The sequence below is a fragment of the Pezoporus occidentalis genome, unplaced genomic scaffold, assembly GCF_034315485.1.
Source record: "Pezoporus occidentalis ecotype Australia unplaced genomic scaffold, CSIRO_AGI_Poc_V1 ctg5, whole genome shotgun sequence".
In the NCBI taxonomy this organism is placed as follows: Eukaryota; Metazoa; Chordata; class Aves; order Psittaciformes; family Psittacidae; genus Pezoporus; species Pezoporus occidentalis.
Genome location: NW_026915835.1, coordinates 1,280,455 through 1,305,622, shown reverse-complemented (window position 1 = coordinate 1,305,622; position 25,168 = coordinate 1,280,455). Strand labels below are relative to the sequence as shown.

The window sequence follows — 25,168 nt, the reverse complement described above, 5'->3', positions numbered from 1 at the left end:
CCTAATTGCCTGTGGTTATATTGAACAGAAGAAGTGATGAATAGTGAGAAGAGTTCAGTTGTACTAAGGTACTTGCACAAGAAGTGTAGGCTGTGCGGAAGTACTTCATTTTTCTGGAGTAAGTTGCGTCATAGCAAGTAAAATTGTTTGTAGATAAATGTTACACTTGTAAATCCTAACTTGATGTAGACCTGATATGGCCTGTGAGCTGGATTGCTCAGGTTGGAGGATCTGTTAAAACACTTTCATTGTACAGAAACTGAAAGCTGGTGAATCCTCGGAAAAGAAAAAGGCTGTTATGCCACTGAAGTACGCTGCAAGTCTACATGTGCAACACCATGTGCCTTGTTGTTTCCCTGGCCCTGCCCCAACCCATAAGCCTCCTCAGAAGAAGGATGCAAGTATGAAATGACCTTCTTGAAGGAGAAAAAACTTAAGATTCTGAAATTATGAATGATCTGGAGAAGTTAAATAGAGACTTGCCTGTTTTCAAGCTATCCTGCCTAGCTTTTATTTTGGTAGAAGTGGTGGCTGCAGAGTGGCAGGGTTCAAACAAACAGTTCTTAACAAGAAGGTAGCTATACTGTGGAACCCTTTGCTGCACAAAATCTAGTAGCTATGGAAAGATTTAGGCACTTTGAGAGGGGGTGTGTGGAGGGGAAGCCTTTGCTGTTTTGTGTGTGTTAAGATACTTTTGGTTCAGAGGATTGATAAGGCACAAGTAAGTGGAGGCTGAGAACATTCTGATGAGAACTGTAATAATGCTGGTTTTGCTCATAAGCCCTTCCCTATGTGCTTAACACTTTTATCTTGTCTTTAGTAGCCTGTAGCAGGTGGGTTTGATCTCTCTGGCCTGATCAGTTAATTCATGCAACTGTTTTGTATGAATTACTGAAATCTTTTATGGAACATTGGGGTGAAGTAGACTTTAAGGCTTTTATTGGTAACTGCTGTGAACTTACTTTTAAGATGTCTAAATAGAAATGAAACTTTTTAAAAGCCTGAGATTTTTTTATATATATAAATGTGTGTGTGTGTGTGTGTGTATCGGGTCTCACCAAACAGGGCTGATGTTGATGGTTTCATTTGCTAGACTGCTCACAGATGCAGTTCCACTAGCTTGTGGAGCACCTGCTCAGTCGGAGTTCTCGCTAAGCAAATTATAGTTTTATCCCAGGAGATGTGGCAGATGGGTCTCTTCAATACTTCCACACAAAGTGCAGGTTAAAAACCAGGTGAAAGTGTATGACAGTGGTATGACTTGTCTAATTTGTAGTGTTGCTGTTATGCTTTCTGCTTTGCAAGGGCATACATGTGTTCATAAATGGTAGAGAACTCAAACTCAAATAGTGAGAAAGCTACACATCCGAAGTACTTGTATGCAAGAGCTCTTTCGACTGCATATTCTGTTGTTTCTGCCCTTTCAAAGCAAAAGGAAAAAATGCTGTTGCATGCAAAGAGTCATGATAGTGAAATCTTGGATATTACCGTGACATTAGTATTTCCGTCAAAATGTTATCGCTGTAGATGTTGCTGGCCACTTGTTCTATTGTACACCACTGTCTGTGGTCTGACTCAGCACTGTTCTGCATTTCCAAGTCGCCAGGTCTGGGGAAGAACTATGTGGCCTGTTTATTTCAACAGTTGAGCCAGCAAGGCTGGAGCTATGTTACCTTCCTCTTATTTCAGCTGATGAAGTTAACCACTCTTACCAGCAGAGAGTTGGTGTGGCCATACATATATAAAATACCAGTAGGATTTGGGGGAAAGAGTAGAAATATTTCTACTTCATATATATGAATGAAATATAATTTCACTGATACTCTGAAAGGGTTGTCCTGGGACTAGGAATCAAAGATGTTGTGAGAGTGGGAAACCATTAGTGAACTTTTTCCTTGGCCTTCATGAGCTGAAGCCCCATCCAGCTGATACTTCTCCCCCTGCCTCTATTCTCTCAAACATCGGTGAACTGAAATAAGTGTGGAGAAAGGGTTGCTGTTTGGGGAACCTTGTGTAGATGTCCCTATCTGTCTCTGTAATTTAATAGTGTTGTGATGCTTTCTTTTCCTGTATCAGTATTGCAAAGTATCCAACTATTTAATGATCCACAGGGCATTTCCAACACAGATGCTGAACTCCTTCAGAATTGAATTGTATATAAGTCAAACAAGGTGCTGTCAGACCTTGCCATCAAAGTGGTAAATAATTTAGTAATTATTATTTGTTAGCACAGGTATAGTAAATACTGACTTCTGCCCAAAATCTGAATAAGGTACTCTGCTAACTAATTTCATCAGTTGCTGTGAGAAGCAGAGGTTGTCTGTTAGAAGTAGATTACATTGTTTCATAGATGTGCAATAAAACAAGGAAGGCTTTTGAAAAGGTACAAGTGTTAAAAGCCAATTAAGAAGAATACTGACAGTGTGCTCATGTTCCTGTATTGATTATACTTGGGTTTGGTCAGAAATGTGTATTAATAATTTGGACAGCCCTTAAATACTTGTCAGATAGCTTGCAGGAAAAGTTGCCCATCAGATCTGCAGTCAGTGATAACTTTGAGGGTTTTTTTATTACTGAACTTCTTGATCATTGTGGTATGGAGAGATTGTCAGCAGAACTTCCAGCATTGCTTTCCATAGGGCTTGATATGTAACTCTTGTCATTTTCTCTAGGCATTCCACATCCAGTTCTTGGGTTCCTTCCTCACTCCTGTTAGTGTTACACAATAGACATACAGTCTAAAAAATGGAAGGTGTAAGCGTAGAAAATAAAGGACTAAAATTTTATTTAAGTGAATCCTAACTGTTGCCAAAAAAATGTTTTGCAGTAAAATCTTGGTAGTGAGTGAGAGGACACTACCTAGCAAGAAGGATGTTGAAACTCTCTCAAGTGTTGAGAAGTCTGCAAGTCAGATTATATGGAAGTATAGTAGCAAGGGAGACTGATAAGCTTGAACAAAGTTGTTCTTATAAAGCCTGATATTTTTATTCAACTACCGAAGAATAATTAAATCAGTTGAAATTGTCTTATTGGTGGTTCTGATGGTGCAGCATGTTCCTGGTGAGTCACCCTATCGGTGTGCACATCTGTGTTAATAGAATGTGGGCTGCATGGGTAGGATATGGGAATTGTGTTGAATTGTTGGCTGTGGTTTGGGTTTAGTGGTGGACAAGTTATTGTCAAGAGACTGCAAAACTAACTTTGAAATCGCAGTGTTGTTACTGAAGAAAATTGTACATAGAGCAGTTTGGGTTGGAAGGGACCTTTAAAGGTCCTCTACTCCAGTCCCTCTGCAGTGAGCAAGGATACTTTCAGTGAGATCAGGTTGCTCAGGGACCTGTCCAACCTGACCTTGAATGTGTCCAGTGATGGGGCATCTACCACCTTTCTGGGCAACCCGTTCCAGTGTTTCACTACCCACATCATAGAAAAAGGTCTTCCTAATATCTAGTCTGAGTCTCCCCTCTTCTAGTTTAAAACCATTACCCCTTGGGCCAGTTTAATACAGCAGGCCGTATTAAAAAGTCTGTCCCCATCTTTCTTGTAAGGCCCCTTTACACATGGTCACCATGAACCTGGTCAGTGTTTCTCACTTGGATTAAACTTCTTCACTGCAGCTCTGTTACAGTCACAAACCATCTTCAACAACTTTATTAAAACATTTTAAGCTGATCAAGGAAGTATATTTGCTATACTTAACACTGCTGTTTGGTTTAATGAAATACCAGTTACCATTCTTGGAATGTGATACATTTTATTCAGCCTTTACAAAAATGGTTTATGAAATAATGTCACTTAGTTCTAAGAGGCCATCTAACAAAAATTCACAACCAGCTGCTCAAAGAAAGACTGCAGCTGCAGCAACCAATTCCCTTCCTCACCCCTCTCCCTAGTGCCTCTGTACTAAGTGTTAATATCTGAGGGCCGTAATGAGATGTTCTTCAGCCATAAAATTGCTGATCTGTATATCAAACTCTGTCTTTAATATGTGAAAAATGTATCTGTTCTCTCAATACAAGACTTCTTTTAAGTGGCAAATGATTTGTCCAGGGAGTGTAGTCTTCAAAAGCATCCCTTTACTAATCTTGTGTTACAGATGGTTAACTATAATTTACATGTGAATGGCATATGCAGTTGACTTGTGACACATGAAGACCTTCTATTTCATAAGTAATGTTAGGGAGCCATTCAGATCCCTGATTCTGTTTATATTTTGTAGTGGAAGGGGTTTTGTTTCTAAGGAAAGATGGCAGGATACAAAAAATCAGAATTTGTGAAGAGCAGTTCTTCAGTAGAAGCAGCAAAGCACTGTAACATAGGATTAGTCTCCTTTTTTGCTTTCCATTATTGTATCTTTGTTACTAGTATTTTTTTTGTTACAGTTCCTTCCTAGATGCTGTGCCTATTGATCTCCATGTAGAGGCACTTGATAGTTCTCTGAAAGTGCATAAACTGGTGTGTAGATTAATTGCGTGGCAAAGTCTACAAGTAGTTTATATTTTGGAGTTAGTGTTGAAAAAGAGAAGCCAGGGTGAGTTTTTGCCAGGGGAGGTAACATCCCTCCAGGAACATCTGGTAGTAGAAGTTCTGGATAACATTCTGGCCTTGCCAGAATCTCCCTTTGAGGTTTCAAGCCTGTAAACAGTAATGATTTGGCTTTAGTTTTAGCAGGAAATTATTGCCATAAAAGGGTGATGGGGAGCCTCACATTAGGCAAAACAGATAAGGCTGTTTAAAAAAAGAAAGGAAAAAAAAAACCCTCACACCCACAAACAACAACAAACAGCCCCTCTCCCAACACTCACAAAAAATCAACCCAGCATATTTGCTTGAGCTTTTAATATGCCAAAGACTTAATGCAATGTAACAGATACTAATGAGCACATTTCAGTTGTATTTGTCCTAATTAGAACAAAACTTGAGTATACATATGGAGACATCAGGTTTCTAAACTATGAAGTTCCCATCTGTACTACAAAATGAGACTGTATCATATGGCAGCAAACTGGTCTTCTGTAAACAAGATGCAGGTGGAGCATGGTGTGCTCATTCACAGGTTTTGGACAGACAGAAGTTTAAAAGTAGGCCTTTCATGATGTTTGGGTGCTTTAAAGCTCCAGGCTTGTCCATGTAACTGAACCTGCCTTTCAGTATATCTATGTTGCAAGTGCGAGCCAAGTAACTGTTGTCAAATCACAGAATTGTTTGGGTCAGAAGGGACCTTAAAGCTCATCTAGTTCCAACCCCCCAGCCATGGGCAGGGACACCTTCCACTACACCAGGTTGCTCAAAGTCCTTTTCTCTTACATTGGTAAACATTTAAGCCAATGTATTGGTATAAATGCATAACTTATTTCCACCCATTGTTGGCCTTTAGAAAAATGTGACCTTGTTTCTCCCTGAAAAATCTGAAATTTGTTGTAATTAAGTTCAGTTCTTATTCGAGGTCTGAGACTGAACTCTGTAGGCTAAAAATGTCAGAACAGGGATAATAGATGTGTTTTCCTCAGAAGTTAATCTATTTTAAATGCACACTTTGACTCAAATACCTTCTGTTCTATGGTTAAGCATTGCTGTATATTTGCACTTTCACTCAACACTGCAAGAGTTGTAGAATCGTGGATGAATGTTCTCTATTCTGTTAACTCCTTCAGGCATACCTGAATAAGTTTAGAAAGCACGCTTAGATCATTGTTGGCATTTTCTTATGATTCTTTAAAAACGATATGAAGTGTCTTAAGAAAGAAAAATAGGTGAATGGGAGAATTTGACTTCCTCCTAGAAGGAACTGCAAGTTTTGCTGCAACCTGGTCTGTTTCAGGTAAAGTAGGTCTCAGTTTAAAATTCCCAAAGGTTTTTTGTTACTGCTGTTTAAATGTTAATTGCCATAGTATAACTGTTGCCTCTGATGGGAACTCCCCAGCTGTCCAGCTAGGAGTCAGCCAGGCAGGGCAACCTCATCTGATAGCAAGGTGAGCTGTCCTTTGTTTTGAGGGGTGATTTAGCCGACTGCCAAAGGTTGCTGCAGTTAAGTCCTATCCCAGAGACTGGAGGCACATCAACCAATTACCCAGAAGTCAGCATAGGCATGTTTCTGTGTTGCTTGTATCCTGGGAAGAAACACAGTGATATATTGTGGCTGCAAAGCAGTTACTACACTCTGCAATTATTTAACATAGACTTTACCTCTGTCCTGGAAGACTGATGGAGTGGGAGTGATCTATGAGACTGTTAGAGTACTCAGGCACAGAACTGAAATGACACTGTTTCTCCTGAGAACAGCTATCTAAATTACAGCAGGACAATAGACGTTGTTAACTGAAAATGGTGCCAAGTTAAGCCTTATTTGTTTGGGTTTTGTTTTCCTTCCTTCAAGTTAAAAAGCTTAAATAACCATAAGTCATTCATGCCTACAGAGACAAGCATGCCTTTAACTGGCTGAAGTAAATTTGTTTAAAATTGATCAACGTAGTGATCAGTAATCATTTAAATTACTAAGACCTTACTGACTTCTAAACATCAGGTAACATCTTTCAAAAGAAGCAAAGGGACCCAGGTGCTCATGTAGGGTTTTTTTTAACTTGTTCCCAAAGTTGAACCACATTTTTTGCCAGTTTACCTCATTAGGTAAACCTAAACACCCGGTGATTAGGATAACCTAAGTAAGTCTAAAAGTAGCCCATAGTTGTAGTATTCCACCTAGAAATTAGGTTGTTTTCTTTTGCTTTCAATACCCAGGTAAATTCTCCCTCCGCAGATTATCTGTATATAGATTTTTGAGGTTATTATAGGTCTGTCCAACTTCATGGTTACTCTCTTCCTCCTGAAAGTGTACATAGCAACAGGTCTTCTGTCTGAAGTTTCTTACTCTGGGAGGTCACTGCGTCAGGGAAATAGGATGTTGAAAGGAGTGTCTAGACTCTTTAAGCCTTCCCAAAAGTTCAGGATTTCTGACTTGGCTCTCTTTTAAGAATTTCCAAATCAAAGTAGGCATTCCTATTTGCCTTCCCTATTTCTGTTGAAAAGGGATTAACAACTTTTCATAAAAAAGAGGCCATGAGGTAGAGCATTGGCTGTATGTAAATGAAAGTAGATAGTGTTCTGAATGCTGAGAAAAGGCAATGTAATAGAAATAGTCATATTGAGCTAGAGGCTGTTAGTGATCCGATAGTCATTCCTTGCTGAAAGAACTGTTTTTGCAATACTGTCTTAAGGTACTCTGGTTTTAAATACATGTCAGTGATTATATTCCATCTTTTTTCCAGAAATGTTATGAACAAAAACAGTATAAAAATGGACTCAAGTTCTGCAAGATGATCCTCTCTAACCCAAAATTTGCTGAACATGGAGGTAACTGCAGACTCAAAAGATTGTTTGGGGTTTTTTGTGGGGTTTTTGTTTGGGTGTTGGTTTGGTTTTTTTTTTTTCCCCTCCTATCATGAGCCTAAATGTGTAATCAGTCTATTCCATATTACTGGGAAAGAAAGGAGCTTGTTGCTGAGTATGATTGTGTCCTTAGGACTGAATAGTTACTGGGGATTTTCAGGTTTTGTGCTTTCAGACCAAGTTTTCACCCTAGTTCAGTCAAACATTCCTGTGCAGTGGGATGATGAAGATCAAAATATATGGTGGAAGCACACTTCAGTGAAGCTTCCAAGTAAGTTGCCTTTCTAGGTTTCTGGGTCAGAATGATAGCGTGGGATTTTCTTGTATTCCCACATTCCTGTTTAATAGCAAGCCCATCCTTTTTTTATATATATTACATCAAGGAATTCCACCAATGAATTAAAAATCTTGCCTTTTTTGTTAAGTTCATATTCTTAAATTTTCTGTACTGCATACCAAATTGCTACTTATAAGGAGCAAAGTTAACTGTAATACTATTGTTGCTAAGACTTGAAGCTAAAGAAAGAATCTGGAGATCCTGTTCTGATAAATACTACAAGAAATTGGACAGCAAAACCTGTCAGAACTTAATCCTCAGTAAGATACTCTAGTCTTACTCTAGTACAGAGTTTCTGTGCATGGCTCAGCCAATCTATCCTTCTGATACAGTGAATTTTTCTTGTTTGTCTGCTGTTGAAGTAACCTAACATTGAGTGTGCATGTACTGTGTCAGTAAGATTATTTTCCTATTTGACATTGTCATATCTTGGCAAAATGTTCAGCTAATCCTTTTCATGCTTCCATCAGTCTGCTGTCTTTTTGTCTTCATTACTTCCCTAGAGATAAAATTACAGTTTTCTTGTTGCCTCAAAGCTGGAGTAGCTTTTCCAGTTCTGATCTAATGCATTTGTCTCCATTAGCACTTGTTTTTATAGCATCTCAGTATACATCTCTCTCTTTTTGCTTTTGCTGCCACTTAAACTTTTCCAGGACAACTAGCTGCCTTGGCAGTCCACGTACTACTTGGGCTCTGAGCCACTAATGGCTTTGAAGCTTGGAAGCAGAGCCTGGAATGAACAGCTGAAGCAGAACTAAGCTGATGAAATGATCTGATGGGAAGCTGCACTGTTGTCACACTTAGCTTCAGAGACAAGGAATTTGAAAAATTTAGGGAGAAGGTGGCAAACAGATGGATTGCTGTGGCTGGGCAGTTATTTCCCTGGTATGGGAAGGTAGCTTGCCCTCCTTCCCAAAGTGGGGATATTCTTTTTTCAAGCATCCTGATATTACTGGGAAGGCATTGTTCTACCTTTTTTTTGTCCTTACAGTGTGTATGTAGGACAACTTAAAAACAAACCAAAATCATTGGCTCATTTTGGATTATTGTTCACTATAGGTCTGCTTCTACAGAAAACTCAGTTAAACAGGTCTACCAGACTTCAGACTGCTGTTACATCTGACCTTGAGTGATGGACCATTGCCATTGATACTGGGGAAAAGGCTGCAGTTGGAAGAAAACTAGAGTATTATGATGAAAATGTGACTCATCTTCTGGCAGGAGCCAAAACTCTTATTGGGGGGGGGGGGGGGGGGGGAAGAATCTGGAGCAGCTTTCAGGCCTACTGCAGCTTGTTTCCCACAGTGTTACTTGAAGAATGGCAGAAAAGGAAAAGCAATAGTTATACCAATGTATTATTTGGAACTTGGTGCCTCTCAGTTTTGCTTGATATGCTCCTACTTTGAGTAGGCCTTTTAACCCCCAAACACCATAGCAGGAAATAAGCTTCTCAGCTTATGCTTTGTAAGCAACCTGTATTAGTGGGGCTGACTGTGACAGAGATTGGTTTCTTATGCTATGACACAGTCTAATGATTTTTTTTGTTTTTTTCTTGTTCTGCCCACTCTGGAGCTTTAACATGCATTGAGAAGCTCCCTAGAATTGCTTTAGCTTATTGTTGTCTCCCTTAGAGCCAGTTAAACGTATTTTTTAATTAATAAACTTAGTGTTGCTTGTGTTCATCACATCTGTATGATGATATGCAGTGATCTTAAGACCATTTTGAAGAAAGGAAATGTTTCCATATAACAGTTTTCAGCTGTGTGAGGCCGCTGTTCTGATCTAAATTTATCTTTTAATGAGGAACTTCACTGTGTAACAACTTCAAAGGATATCTGCACTGTAAAACTGGCATATGGGAAGTCAGAAACATAAGTGTATAATATGTCTTACAGAGACGCTGGCAATGAAAGGACTGACACTGAACTGCTTAGGGAAGAAGGAAGAAGCATATGAATTTGTTCGTAAGGGACTTCGTAATGATGTAAAGAGTCATGTCTGTATCCTTCATAATACAAAATCTGATCTTTTTTGCTATGAGTTCTGCTTTTATGTACTGATGTAGCAACAAAGTCATAGTTTTGAAGTAGATAATGTGATCTGCATAAAAAAGTCTAAAGGTATTATACATGAATCATAGAATCAAAGAATAGTTAGGGTTGGAAAGGACCTTAAGATCATCAAGTTCCAACCCCCCTGCCATGGGCAGGGACACCTCACACTAAACCATCTCGCCCAAGGCTTCGTCCAACCTGGCCTTGAACACTGCCAGGGATGGAGCATTCACAACCTCCCTGGGCAACCCATTCCAGTGCCTCACCACCCTAACAGGAAACAATTTCATCCTTATATCCAATCTAAACTTCCCCTGTTTAAGTTTTAACCTGTTACTCCTTGTCCTGTCCCTACAGTCCCTAATGAAGAGTCCCTCCCCAGCATCCCTATAGGCCCCCTTCAGATACTGGAAGGCTGCCATGTCATCTCCACACAGCCTTCTCTTCTCCAGGCTGAACAGCCCCAACTTTCTCAGCCTATCTTCATACAGGAGGTTTTCCAGTCCCCTGATCATCCTCGTGGCCTACAATGAATATTAATTAGTAATTAATTAATGTTAATCAATTAATTGGTAATCAGACACTTGAAACAAGGTTATATTTTTCTTTCTACAATTTGCAGAACCTTTAAGAAAAATGCCTTTAGCATTTATGTTTTAGGAAAAGACCATAATGGTACATGGAAATAAAGGTACGTCTTTGTAAAATCTGGCTTTTCCCTGAAGTTTCCTTCTCTCAAAAATGTGTAAGAAATCTAATCTAGAGGTGTTCTGAAAGAACCTATTTTGCCACTAAGTTTTAGGTAATGCTTTAGGTTTCCTGGCTTGAGTTCTGTTCTGAGCTTGTCTTTCAGCAGTTTATACCTGTAAACTACTTAACAGCTGTTTAAATGGCTACTCCCAAAGTTCTTCTGTTTAAGCCACAGGTAGAAGACTATTCGGGATTTGTACAGAATGCCTTACTTGTTCTGCATATATTCAACTTGCATGTTAAGGGGAAATTTTCCCAGTAAGTATTCAAGCTTTTAACAAAATCTTCCTTTAGTATCACAGGAAACACTTTCTGATGACTGTGTAGGTAAGAGAATGGGATGGCTGTTTATACCATTTGTTTGTTCAGGGAGCTTGAGGTTGGAAAAATCCTGTTAACTCTGCTAACCTCCATACACTTAGAGGTATGCCGCAGAACAAAGACAATTTGTACCTTGTTGATTCTAAAAGCTGAACACCTAAGGAATACTAAAGCAATTTTAATCTAGATGTAAGAAGTCTTGTGCCTTGAATCAGGGGGTACAAAAGTCTGGGTGAGTCAGGGAGAGTTTGGAGGGGATTTTCATTCCTAAACAAAGTTCCAGATAGGGATTTATCAGCATCACTAGTTCTTGTCTGCAGTTCATGCTGACTCTTAAAACTGTCTGGAAGGCTCCCTTACAAATGCTGGAGAGATTTGTGCTTTTTCAGATCTAATCTGGACAAGTTTAAAAGAAAAAAAGTACTTACTTTGGTTATGAATTTCAGTAGATTTTATTACTATTTACCTGACTTGTTAAACTTGGCTTACTTTAAGAAGGCTACAGGATTTGTTTTCTGAATTCAGGTAAAGTGTAAACTCATCTGAATGATACTAGGCACAGGTTTTGTGTTTTTGGGGGATTTTTGTTTGTTTGATTTATTTTTGGTTTTTGGTTTTTTAAGCTGCATCCATGGAACTTGTTCTGACAAAGCAGGAAATTCTAACTTTGTGCATTCAAGTGTATTGTTACAGCTCTACAGAGAACCCCATGAGTAATCTGTGCAGATTACTTCTCTAGTGTAGTAAAGTAATAGTGAATTCATTCAGATTTGTTGCAGTACTTTCAATTGTCATCTCTTGGTAAACTCTTAAGAAATAGCTAACCTCTTTTACTACTGCCATGCTTTAAGAGCACCCAGTGTGCTATCATAATGTCACTGCCCAAATATCTGAATCTTTCCTGGTGACTGGGCTCCAGTACATGTGGAGAGTCAGGGCTAAAGTATATATTCCAGCCCATGAGAAACAGATGTGAGGCTGAGCTGTTTATTAAAGGCTCCTTCTACATCCTTTACAAAGGCTTGTGACTAGCCATGAAGTTCTAATGAAAGCTTGCAGGCCTGTTAATTCTCAGTGTTATTACCTAAGCAGAGCTTGGGAGGTTCTCTAAAATGTTTGCATCTGCTTTTTTATGTGAGCTTAATGCCTGTTATTTGGTTTAAAGGGAGAGGCAAGGGGAGAAGGGGGTAGCCACTGAAGTCACCTCGTTCCAGTAGCTGGTTTTGAGGAGGTGCAATACATCTATATGTTCTTATTTTCTTGGGGTAACTTTTAAAGGTGCTTTTGATTTATTTTGTTACCTGTGCTTTTTAGAAAGGACATGGTGGAGGGTGTTTAAAATACACTTGGTCACTTCAGTGTTGTTTAAGGAGTAGGAGATTTTTAATTCTGTGTTTCCCCATATTGAGGTCTGTAGGGAAATAGCCATTGTAAAATGGTTTGGAAATCCAGAAATTTTCTGGTTGAACTACATATTATATTCAGGATGCTGAAGGAACACATGCAAGACTACCCAAAGCTGTCTACTGTAATAATTGGTAGCACTGTGCTTTGTTGTCTTGTGTCAGCTGTTAAAATTCCTTAATGTTGAGTCTTGACTACTGTACACACTTAATTCTGAATGGGTTTGTGCTTTTCCTTACATGATTGCTTGGTCACAAATATGTTTTATGAAAGATTAAGCCAGATTTCCTGGATTCAGTTGGTATGGTAATGATGCCTGATAAATAACTCAAAGCATCCTCTTAGTTTAAGTATGTGTTTGAAGTGCACATAAATTCTTTTGGACTGAACTGTCATTCTCTAGGTGAGAATCTAAGACGCCAGGTCTGATGCAGGTATATGAAGATGCTACATTTAACTTTGATCCATGTCTTGAATCCTTGAACTCAAACAGCCAAGGCAGGATTTACAGAAAGAAGTAGCAGTACTATACCCAACTGCTGTAACTGTATGCAAAACTGTTTTGTCTCCCTTTCCCATCTAAGTCTTGCATCCTCATGGCACTGACAGCATCTCTCCTAAGTCGCAAAGATTTATATGAAGGTTTTGTGGGCTTCAACTGGCTGAAATGAATTTAGTGTTCCTCTAGAAATGCAAAAAGGGGTCTTTTGCCTCTTAGAAGTTTCCTTCAGACTTAATTCTCACAAGTCTTCTTTTGGCTGAAGTCTTATCTCTAGAATTGACTTTAGGACCTGAGTCTTTCTAAGAAAGAAGAATCTTACAGTTCTGTTTCATCCATTAACTTGACCAGGTTAACCCATTGAAATGCAAAGTTTAGGAATGATTGTATCTTTGGAGGAAACAGTTGCTTCTATTTCAATAGCATATTAACTCTTGAATATTTTGATTATAAACACTGAGTTATTTGTGTCATCCTAATTGAAAGCAGGTGAAGGATGCATGTACCTCTCCCCAAGATCTGCTGTGTTTTTGCTACTTCAGGGGCACATGAGAGAGCTTTTGAGTCACTATTGATTTGAAAATCAGTAGTGTGGAAGATGTTGCCTTAGGGAGCTACTAGTAACCTGGAATAGCAAAAAGTAGATAATTGCAAGTAATCTTTCTCTTCAGAAGGCTTTTGGAACCTAATGTAAATACAGTGTACTGTGTTGTAATGACATATGTTGGTTTCATGCTTTGAATTCAGAATCTTTCCAGGATAAAAAGTGATGCTCGTGAGAGAAAAGTCTAGTGAAATGATACACAGGTCATGGAAATCTGAGTTGCTGAGAATGCGACAAAGGCTTTTGACTTTTGAAATGCTAAGGTTTCCTTTTGTCAGTGAGTAAAGTGAGCCTCTGTGTTTCTCTTACAGTAAAATCTGAGGACTACTTGATGATACAGATAGGCAAGTGAGGAAAAGTAAAACTCTAATTGTATTATTAGAGTGAGACACTTCTAAAAGAAGTCCTGCTGTAGTTACAGTAGTGTATATTATAAACAATACATCTCTAAGAATATCTCTTCTGCGTCTTAGGGAGTTTGGATCCTTTAGTTTGTATAACAGTAGGTTTTTTGGGGGGTGTATGAGTGTGACTGAACAGAAGATACTTTTTTTTTTTTAACTTTAAATGCTTCTAAGTAAGCAATAATATTTAAAAATGTGACAGCAAAGTCCACCTGCAGTAATGAAACTTAATTTATAAGGATGCTGATCTTCAGGGAACATGTCATGTTGTTTCATAACACAAATACACTGCAGTTACTTTGAAACTTGTCAGTATGTTTTCCTTAATGTACATTAGGTTGGCATGTCTATGGTCTTCTGCAGCGTTCTGATAAGAAATATGATGAAGCCATCAAGTGTTACCGGAATGCACTCAAGCTAGATAAAGATAATCTACAGATCTTGAGAGATCTCTCTTTGTTACAGATTCAGATGAGGGATTTAGAAGGATACAGAGTAAGTATTCTCTTTGTATTCCCATTTATTGCTGTTTGCATGCTCTTGTTATTCTATCCATTACTAAGTCTTCTGTTGGTAGTAATTCTGTTGCTATTTGGTTTTGCTGTTCAAAAGTGTTTCAAGCTCGTTGTTTAGGAAAGCATGATAAGTATTGCAGCAAAGTTCCATATAATGTTGAGAACAAAACTAAAGTACAGTTATTCAGTACAATTTGAGTTGCGGATCACCTTGTGAATCTCTAGTTCTCAACTTGTTTTTCACTAAAATAATGAAAATGATAAAATTTAAAGTTTAGCAAGTAGGAGTACTTACTGTGCTGTTAAGTACTGCAAATGGTGGTTTTGGTGTCTGTAGTGAAAGGTGTGTTTTGTGAGAAATACACTATCATGTTTCCCCTGAGTATGTTGGAAACTTGCCCCATGATGATTCATTTCTTGGACCCAATACTGATGTTATAAATAAAACCTTAAAATTTGTCTAAAACCAGAGTTAGTGGTTTTAAAATGACTGAACTGATTTGGCTGTGAAATGGAAAAGCCCTGCTCTTCTATATGCTATTTCATGTGAAGCAGAAGGCTGTATTGTGGGCTTTGGTGCTAGTTGATCTCATTCACTGAGAAGGTTGAATTTGCTAATGCAAGAAAAGGGAATGACTGATTAGGGGATATGATTTGTCTCAGGACAGAGGGTCTGAGAAGCGCTGCAGCAATGTAAGTATGAGGACCTTGTGCTGGGAGGAGAGTGGGACTGGTCTTTCAGTGTCAATGAGCAGTTTTCCAGTGGAAAAACATCTGAGATTTCAGAGCTCTCTTTTGGAAATAATTTAGGCCCTTAAGAGGTAGTCGTCAAAATGACACCTCTTGTGTCCCAATAAATAGATTTTATGCTTTGTGCCATAACTCCTGTATTGAGGACATAGCCCCTCATGATTTGTGTGACGGAAACATGTTGCTTTTCCCCATGCTGTAAGAATTTAAAAAATTGTCCAGGGCTTTTAAAAGATCTTTTAAAGTATAAGCTGTGCTGGTGGTAAATCATCATAGAGGTGGTGTAACTTTTTTTGTTTTAAACATCTCTGTTACTTTAAAATTGCTTTTCTTTTACTGAAGGAGACAAGATACCAGTTACTTCAGCTGCGCCCCACACAAAGGGCTTCCTGGATTGGATATGCCATTGCATACCACTTACTAAAAGATTATGATATGGCCTTAAAACTACTTGAAGAGTTTAGGAAAACCCAACAGGTAAGATTCCCTATTCTGGAAAGAGAAACTTTTCTGTATGAAAGATGAAATCTGAGAAGTGATTTCTTTCTAATTAGGAACTAGTTAAGAATTAAGAGGAAATTTGTTGGAGGTTTCTGCTTTGAGCAGAAAGATTTCCAGAAGCTTAGCAGCTGATGCAAATTATACAGGAATACTTTCCCACTCTCAATAGGCTCTTATGAGTAGAGGTTTTAAGGGTAGACTGATCTGGAGCAACTGAGGAACTTAATGTTTGTGAGGCTTGTAGCTAAAGAAAACCTGTGATGATCCTGTCCCTTTTACAGTAGTAAAAGTAAAGTCAAGTAAAGCTTCAGAAAATACTGTTTAGTGTTGAATGTGCTCATTTGCCCGTTCTCCTGCCATAGCCTAGAGGCTACTACATCTCCACAAAGAATGTGAAAAGCAACTTTTTTGTTAATTATATGCATATATATATTACATGCTTAAAATTATGTGCTTGGTGTCAAAGTAACAGGAAAGCACAGCTGAAATCTTCCAGAAGATGTGGTGTTACTGAAATTTGTTGGAGTAAATGGTACAGTGCTAAAATTGTTGAGTATAACCTTTCTTCAAGAGAGACCGTTCACTTATTCAGTTACTGATAATGCAGAAGTATAAAGTCTGAATTAACAGAGTGGATCTGTTGATTATTCTGTAACATGGAAAGAAAACCCATGTTTATAGATGCATTTGGTTTGGGAGGCATGCTGGAAGTACCATGCGCAGATGATATCACCTAACCTATAGACTTTGATGTTTTCAAACAAAAATCTTGCATCCTCTCTGAGACAATTGCATTTGAGATGTTAAATGGCCAAAATGATGCTAACTGTAAGAAAGGATATTAATTGCTAGGAGGGACCAGTGTTTGTGTCTTAAACCTGTATCATGGTCAAACAAAGGATGTTTCAAGCCAGGTGTATATATAGCCTGATTATTTCAGAAGAGCTATAACTTCAGTGTTGTATAAAAACTGACAACAATGAGTTTAAATGAAAACTGGGTCATATTTTGAGTGTTTGATGGCCAAAAAGTCATGGTTCATGAATGAGTCAGCACAGCCCAGTCTGAGTTCAGTCTTGAAATGACTGTTAGAATTAGAATATAAAATTGATGGGAAAAACTGCAAGTGAGGTGTAAGAAATCAGTATTTCCAAGGGCTAAGAGGGCTTAACAGTGGTGTTGGGCCCCTGGAGAGAATGGAAGTAATACTGGTAATGTTGTTTTTTCTGAAAGGTTGTGCACAGATATACTTATTTGAGGGCAGTCACGATGATATGCTCTCCAGTCTCGTGACTAAGCCAGATTTAAATACCATCTGCCATAGATGAATATACTAAGTTAGTTAAGTCTGGTGTGCAAATTATCACAGTCTTAAATCTCACACTAAATCCAAAGAAAGTCAAGAGGATCTCAGGCTCATGCCTTTTTTTTTGTTGTTGTTGTTGGGTTGTTTTGTGGTTTTTTTTTGGTGTGTGTTTGTAAAACTAGAAATATTTTGGAAACTTCCATAAATAGGAAAATGATTTGTACTTGAATAATTATCTGTTTAACTGTTGATTAGCATAACATCAGTCACAGGCAAATGGTGGAAAAGCTGGTTGTGCATTAAAGGACAGAAATACGCTACAAATGTCAGACTAGTAGTGTCAAGCTTTTCCTTTTTTTTTTTTTAGATGGTAGATACAGTTAAGTGGAATATTGCATTTTCTTCCCCAGAGCACTAAAGATGACATTAGTTTAATATCTCTTGTAAATAGAGAGAATCCTGTGCTAGCTCCCAGAAGAGTGCAGGGCTATCTAGAGCCGCAGCTACTGGAAGGGTCAGTGTATTGGGTCCAGAACAGTCAGGAGCCACACTTTGGCTCTTCCATACTAGTCCCCCAGTCTACTGTTTGTGCAGTGTCTGGATATTTAACAGTTCTGCGCTCAGAATAGTTGAGTTCAGGATACTCAAGAGGTACACTTCTTGCTTATTTTACTTTCCAAATCTTCTCTTACCCTGTATTTTACATGCATTCCTCCTCAATAGATGAAATTCTGTGACTGTCTTGATAGGATACTGCATGTGACCGATAAAATGGTGGCTGTGTTCAAGGTTTAAAGTAGGGTTGGAAGACTGAAAGGTTTCCAAATTGCTAGTGAACTGGAATCATCAACAAACTGATGCTTTCAAGGAGTTTTATGACAGTCTGTACTGTTCACCATTATTGTTAATGAATAAGGAAGCAAATGTACCATTGCAGAAAATACTGCTGTCATAATAATTGGTAACTGGCAATGTAGGGTGATCCCATTAACTTACTTGAATTACTTAGGCAGCTCTGTCCATTCAGAAGTGAATTAACACAGCCAAAACCAAGCAGTAAAACTTAAGAAAAAGATTGAGGAACTGTCATGTTAGTAATTGTAGGTGAGTATCTGAAGATGCAGTATTACAGAATAATGGAGCTAATCTAGCTACAAGCTGTTGCCAAAACCAGCAGTCTGACTTTTTCCTGTGTGCTCCCACTGCTTCCTCGTGCAGCACTGGTTGACTCATGGAGGGCTGGTTCAGGAAGCCAAAGTGACAGAAAAATAATCACTCTTTTGAAGGAGTGATTGGCTGAACTGAACAACTGTGAGGTGAGAGGGGAAAGAGGAAGAGGAATAATAGAGGGAAGTGAACTGCCTTTGTTGATCCAGGCTGCAGTTAGATTGACTTGGCTTATTGTAAAATAGTCCCTTGGGGCTGGCTTATGGGTGAAAAGCAAAAAACACCCTTATTTCTGAGAAGCAGCAGGGTTTTTCTTTATAGAGTACTGATTACAGAGAGATTAAGACTTTCTGATAACCCTGCTTTTTAAAAGTTAGAAAATGAAAAGAACAGTCTGGAAAGATGAGAGGACTGGAGCAAATGCTGTCTAGTGAAAGGCAGACAGTCTCTTTGTTTACTGTAAGCAGAAAAAAACCTAGGTGGTTCTGGTATAGTTTAGATACTGATTTAGGAAAAAATGAGTGCTAGGAAGATTGCTTAGTAGGGAAATACAAAGAAACAAGTAGTGGCAGGAAGTTGAGCAACAAATTCAAATGATAAATCACTTTTTGTCACTGACATTTTTATTCTAATGGATGAATTATCATTGGAGAAGGTGAATTTTTTCACTTTTACTGCATCCACGTCAACATTGCCTGTCATACGAAAGCTGCGGATTAGCCAGATGAACAATATTTCAGTCAAAACCAGGTTGTGAGGTTGAATGCAGACTTCACTGCAGGAAGTATAACAGCCTGTGCTGTCCAAGTTAAAATCAAATGATGTAAGAGTCACTTCAGAATTTAAATTTTGGGACCCAAGGTGTAAAACAACCATGCAGTTTGTTCTACTGCTCTATGTCCCGTTTTTCCTTTCTTTTTTTCCAGAACAAAATTTTTATTCTTAATTTTTATTTTATTCCTAATTTCTGCATCAGGCCCACAATTACAGATACGGACAGAAAACCTCTGGAGTTTTGGGGGTCTGCTCTTAGGTATGTTTTAGCTGCATCTTGTTACATTCTCTCAGTGACAGTAATGTTAGGGCATCTGTGCTTGTAAAGTTGATTTCTTTCTTTTTTTTTTTTTTCTTGTTTTGGTCCAGGAGAGGAGGAAATTTATTTTAAACACAATTGTGTTAAAGGCAGAGTTGAACATGGGGTTGGAACTAGATGATCTTAAAGTCCTTTCCAACCCTACCCATTCTAAATTCTGTATTGAAGAATCATAATCCTTCTCAGGGGGGAGGGAGGGGTAAAGGTGTATTGTACAGCAATAACAGTGGAATGCACAAAACTTTTTTAAGAATATCTTATTCTTTACAGGACAACCTGATTCTTCACATTAGGTATAGGGGTTATAAGCCACTCTTCTTCTGATGAATTGTACTTTTAAATCATCATTAGTTTGAGATTTCAGTATCTCTTTAATAAGGAACTTTTCCTAAAAGTACTTTTAAAAATGGCCTTTTAAATGGAGCAACATTAAGTCCAGTATCTCTCTGGTGGATTTGCCCTATGTGTAAGCAGGAGTTGATTTTTTTTTTTTTTGGTGACATTTCATGGTTTTTATTTGTCCTGCCAAAGCGAAAGAGCTACAAGAAGGCTAATTGATACGTTTCTTGTCTTTTTTATATCAATTTTTAAGGGGTTTGGGGGTAATTTATGTTTCAAAGATTTAAAATGAAGTAATGATGTGCTAAAGAGTTGTGCTACTTGTGGAATTTAGATATGTGTACTGTATTGGAAGGAAGAATATTTCCATGGAGGAAGCGAAGGAGGAAGAACTAAACCAGGGCTCTGCAGTTTCAGTTCTTTAGTATTGCAATAAGGATTGACAGGAAGACATGGTTTAACTCTTAACCCATTGCAATTCCCTGTCAATTCTGTTAAAGCAGTCAAAAATACTTTCCAGGTGGTGGTATCTTTATTAGTGACTTCCAATGTTTAATATGGTTAAAAATTAAGTAAAGGTGGAACCACAAATGGAGGTTTGGATAGAAGATACATATTTTAAGAAATGGGTAGGACTTGGTGCTACTCTAGTACATGCAGTTCTTTAACAAAGACATAGGAAAAGCTTTTCTCAGGGAACAAAAAAGTAATAGTAAACCATTTGGTGACCAATGTGACTTCAAAGTGTTGTTTACTCAGAAAGAAACTAAGTGTGTGGCGTCATGGGAAAGAAAATTATTAACATATATTAAGCTCAGTGGCTTCTTAGGTATTTTTAATAGTAAAATCATGTTAGCCTATCACTGTCTCTCCTACAGTTTCTATTGAGGCAGTATATTTCACATAGTAAACTTATATAGATATACTGGGCATTATCTGCAGTCCTCTGCATCTGGTCTCAGATTCTTGCTATTTACTCATAATTGCAGTAGCTTCTGTGTGTATTAGTGAAGAGCATTTGGTATGAAATATTAATTGTAACTCTGGCAAGATTTTTTCATTGCCTAAATACACTTCAGGGTGTTATCCCTAAAATTAAATACTTCTGAATGTCATTCTGTTTTAGTGGCTCGTGTATCAATGGCAGGTGGAAGGCCCACTAGTTTTACTGTAGCTAGTAGACCAAATCTTAGGTATCAAATGGCAGCAGACCTCAAAATCATTATCTTTGCTTGAAAATAATCTTAGTATGGTTATGCACTGTACTTCATGGGGTTTGAAGTGTAGTGCAAGAAAAACTTGGTTAGAGAGAAATAGTTTAGATTCTGTCTGAAAAAATCTAGTCACGCTATGGCCAGTATTTGGGTGGTTCATTGTTCTTGGAAATACTAGTTTGTTACAGAATTTTTGGTATGCTGAAAATGAATATTGTGATATCCCAGCAGTCTGCTACAGAACTTAGGTCAAAATTGTTGTGGAGTACATGAGTCCTTCAGAAGGAAAAGATTACCAAGAGCTTTGCAAATTTTATTGACTTGTATGAGAGAAGGAAAAACAAGCACAGGGATTCTTTTAAACTGTTCTCTAACAAAGGGTATCCTGAATGAATCTAATTTGATTATGAATAATGGGAGTTTTACATTTTGAATGTTTGGATGAGTATATAACTAGACCTGATATATTCCATAGACTGAATCTTGTGTTCTGCAATATTGTGTACGATTGAGGTACAGGTAAATGTTAACTAACCTATTTTTTTTCTCCCCCCCCCAGATTCCTCCTAATAAGATAGATTATGAATATAGTGAACTGATTTTATATCAAAATCAAGTTATGAGAGAGGCAGATCTATTTCAAGAGTCTTTAGAACATATAGAGACATATGAAAAGCAAATATGTGATAAATTAATAGTAGAAGAAATCAAAGGTAAGTCATTCTTCTTCCCTCAGCCAGTTTTGTTCTAAATGTTTCAGCTGACTTTCAGATATGATAAAGCAGTACAAGGGGAAAAAAACATGTTAAATCTTTAATTTCAATGTTACTGTAGGGAAACTGTTATCTACAGTTTTGTGCTCAAGTAATTTGCCCTGTTGAAATGGATAGTGGATGCAAGTAATTTAGCTTGAGTTGACATAGGAACATAGGAGATTTCGGATACTATTATATTGGTACATACTAGAGTAGCTTTCTATAAATCAGAGCTATTTATAACCCAGTTTTAATATCAAAGAATATTATTTGTAGTACAAGCACTGGTTTATTTTTTTTTAACTGACTGAAATATCATTCTTGTTTCCTTAAGCTTTCTAATACACTTAACTTGTATTGCCTTACTTAAGAGAATACTGAAGTTGACTTTGTTAAAAATAAACCGCAGTTGTTCTGTGAATTTGAAGTACTGAGTTGTGAATATGCACAATTATATAGTGTAATAGCACATTCTTCCTGCACAGTTGTGGTGGGTTGACGCTGGCAAACAGGTAAGCTCCACACAGCTGTTCACTCACTTCTCGCAGCCTCCCTTGTCATGACAGGAGAGAGAATAGGAGCAAAGCAAGAAAACCTGTGTCTTGAGATAAAGATAGCTTAAGTGAAAGAAAGAGGAAGAGGAAAAAAAATCCCCAAACAGATGCCAAGGTGATGCAAAGGCAATGACTTGCCATATCCCACAAGGAGGCTGATGCTCAGCAATGGCCACCTGCCCAAACACTCCCCCTTCCTCCATGTTTATTACTAAGCATGATGCTACATATAATGAAATACCTCTTTAGATAGTTTTGGTCAACTGTCCAGCTTCTGTGGGTTCACAGCTTATTATCCACCCCAGCCTGCTTGGGTGGCAGAGTGGAGTTAAAAAGAAAAAGCTTTGATGCTGTACAAGTACTGCTCAGCAGTAGCAAAATCACTGGTGTTTTATAAATGCTTAGTCACAGATCCCAAAACACAGCACTGTGTAAGTTGCAGTGAAGAAAATGAATTCCATGCAAGACATACCTGGTAGAACAATTTAATTAATGGCAAACCAGTGTGACTTAACTGGTTAAAAACTGGTTAGTTGATGTGAAAAATGTAAGTGTAGTTAAGTAAACAGCTTGGTAAGAAGCAGCTTAGTCATGTGTTGGAGTCCTTGAAGGAAGAGTTCTTTGTTTCATTGATAATCCCAATAACTATTTTGAGTATTCAGATACAGACATTCAAATAATCTGTTTTTGCAGGTGCTAAATGCTCCAAACTGTGTTGTGCTATATGTGTGGTAGCTTCAAGTAGCACTTGTAATCTACAGTAAATGCCCTTGGAAAAATAAAGCTCACTTTTTTGAGTATCTTACATATGACTAAGCCCTAAAACTGTGTAGACATTGCTTCCAATACATCAATGTTTTCTCATGTAACTGAGTTCTTTACTGTGTTGTTTTTAGGAGAGATGTTACTGAAGTTGGGAAGGCTGAAAGAAGCTGGTGAAGTATACAAAGAGTTAATTGAGCGCAATGCAGAAAACTGGTGTTATTATGAAGGCTTGGAAAAGGCCCTACAACCTAGTAAGTTAAGATACACAGACACATGGAAGATACTTATGATACAGGATATATTTAAAAAACTTTTTTTTTCTTATTGTTTTAGATTTGAAAACTTTGTTTGGCAGAAGAATATATACTTTCTAATCTTGGGTATGATACAGTTGTGTTTTATCCATTTTAAAATGTTTACTGGGAAAACTTGTATGCCTGAAAATGTCAACAGCAGGTCTTCCTCTTCTTGGAGCTAAAGGTGGTGTTTGCTAACATGCTTGCACGAAAAACGTTTCCTTGCTGTGCATGAATTCAGAAACCAAATTGGGATTCATTCCTGACTACTGGCTGATAGTCAGACCACTATCATACACCACAATGTAAGGCTGTCATTCTGAAACTTGTTTAGGAAGTACCTCTTTCTACAGGCACATAGAGAAATAATCAAATACCTGTTTCAGATGGCCTTTTAAAGATAGGCCTTGCTCTTTGGAGGAGCAGGTGATAAATGTGGTATTTGTTATTCTAGTTCACTGCTGTTGTGTCTTTCAGGAAAACAGTTAATTGTTTGGGATGTGTTATTTTGTGTTTTTTTTTTTTAATTACAATATTGCAACAATTTATACTGTAATAAGTGTTTGGCAGTGGTAACTTTCCCAAGTGTTAACTGTTACACAGGAATGTTTTCCTTGTATTTCATCAGTGGATGTTTTACCAGAGTTATTCTGATGACATCATAAATCATAAGCCCACACAGATATTATTGGTAGATATTATAGCTGCATTATATTTCTCAGTCAGCTTTCTAGAAGGAACTTTTACAGTGGATCTCATAAGGTCTGGGAATATGGCTTGTGATTGTGAAATTAAAATTATTTCAGTTGTTACTGTTATGCAAAGAGTAGTGTTGCCCTTCAAATAGTTTTCCTCCTGTATCTGTAGAGCTGAGCATTGTGATTGTCTCCAGAAAATAAAACACCCAACAGCTTAATTATTCTGTTTGATATGTTTGTGACAATGTGTAGTTCTTAACAAAGAACCAATCCAGTAGTTTATCTTGAAATCTTAAAATCCTATGTAGATTAATACTGTACTAATTTATAAAACTAATAATGCTACTTTATTTTTTAGGTGGTCTTAGGACTATTTCCTCCCCCATGGTAAGTTCTGGAGCTCCAACTTGTGACTTCAATTAGGGCTTTTGTATGCTTTAGTTCCAATCCAAACATCATTTTAGTTTAACTTTTAGAACTTTACATCTCTTGGAGCCACTGGGTAACATATCCCCCCCCCTTCCCCAGCATCTGAGCTCAGTGACAAGATAAATTGTTTTTCTTATGAAAGGAAAAGAGATATATTAAATATGTTGTGTTTAATCTTGATGTGTAAATTCAGTTTTATTTAAATTGCTTGATGAATATAATAAGCAAAATTGATCTTAATTATGTTAAAATGGCATTTCAAAGCAACAGATTAGTTTTATTTAAGTTCTAACCACATTGGAGCTCCAAAGCATATTATGGGGGAAAGGGGAGGAGTGGGAAGAAAATCTTTAAGTAGCTTTATTGTTAAACATTAAGATATAAATAGTACAGGTGTGCAGTACTTACACGGGGAGTATTGTGCCGTTTTTGCTGCCACCAGAAGACCTGTAGTAAAGGCACACTTCTATAGCATGCTGTTTGTATGCCTGTGATTTGGAAATGCAGTATATTTTTCTGAATGCTTTAAGTATGTCTGAAATGGATGCATAGTGAAAAAAGTTAATTGAAGCTATGAATGTCAAACTATGTGAACGGGTCTGGACAACATGTAACTGAAAGAAACCAAGCTCTAGTACTGTATGTTTGAATGTGTGAAGTAAATGTACTGTTTGCAGTTTATCCTTACTGTGATTAATGCTCGTAATTGCGTATGGTACATAGTGTTTTCAGTACACACTTTTACACAGTAATGCTAATGATTAACTGGAAAAAATAGCTTGAAATGTTTAAATTTTTCCAAATCCAAGCTGTGTAGAATTCTAGTTAAATTAATTCTCACCACTTAAAAACATTTAGAAAAACAGATTTTTCTCTTTCACTTATATCTATTATATTTACTGATAATAGGCACTTTAGAAGAGAGGCTTCAGATTTATGAAGAAGTTAGTAAAAGACATCCCAGAGCAGTTTCACCTAGAAGATTACCTTTAAACTTTGTTTCAGGTAATAAGTTGCATATCTGTTC

General features: G+C 37.6%; 1 protein-coding gene across 2 annotated transcripts in view; it reads left to right on the top strand.

Moving 5' to 3' along the window:
- NAA16 (N-alpha-acetyltransferase 16, NatA auxiliary subunit) overlaps positions 1 to 25,168 on the top strand; it is a 63,497-nt gene that overhangs the window by 5,239 nt on the left and 33,090 nt on the right. For both annotated transcript variants that reach the window (XM_062636838.1, XM_062636839.1), the window contains exons 2-8: positions 7,266 to 7,350; positions 9,619 to 9,723; positions 14,097 to 14,254; positions 15,367 to 15,501; positions 21,204 to 21,357; positions 22,850 to 22,969; positions 25,051 to 25,146. In XM_062636838.1, coding sequence (XP_062492822.1) covers positions 7,266 to 7,350; positions 9,619 to 9,723; positions 14,097 to 14,254; positions 15,367 to 15,501; positions 21,204 to 21,357; positions 22,850 to 22,969; positions 25,051 to 25,146 — 853 coding nt within the window. The remainder of the gene's footprint in view (positions 1 to 7,265; positions 7,351 to 9,618; positions 9,724 to 14,096; positions 14,255 to 15,366; positions 15,502 to 21,203; positions 21,358 to 22,849; positions 22,970 to 25,050; positions 25,147 to 25,168) is intronic.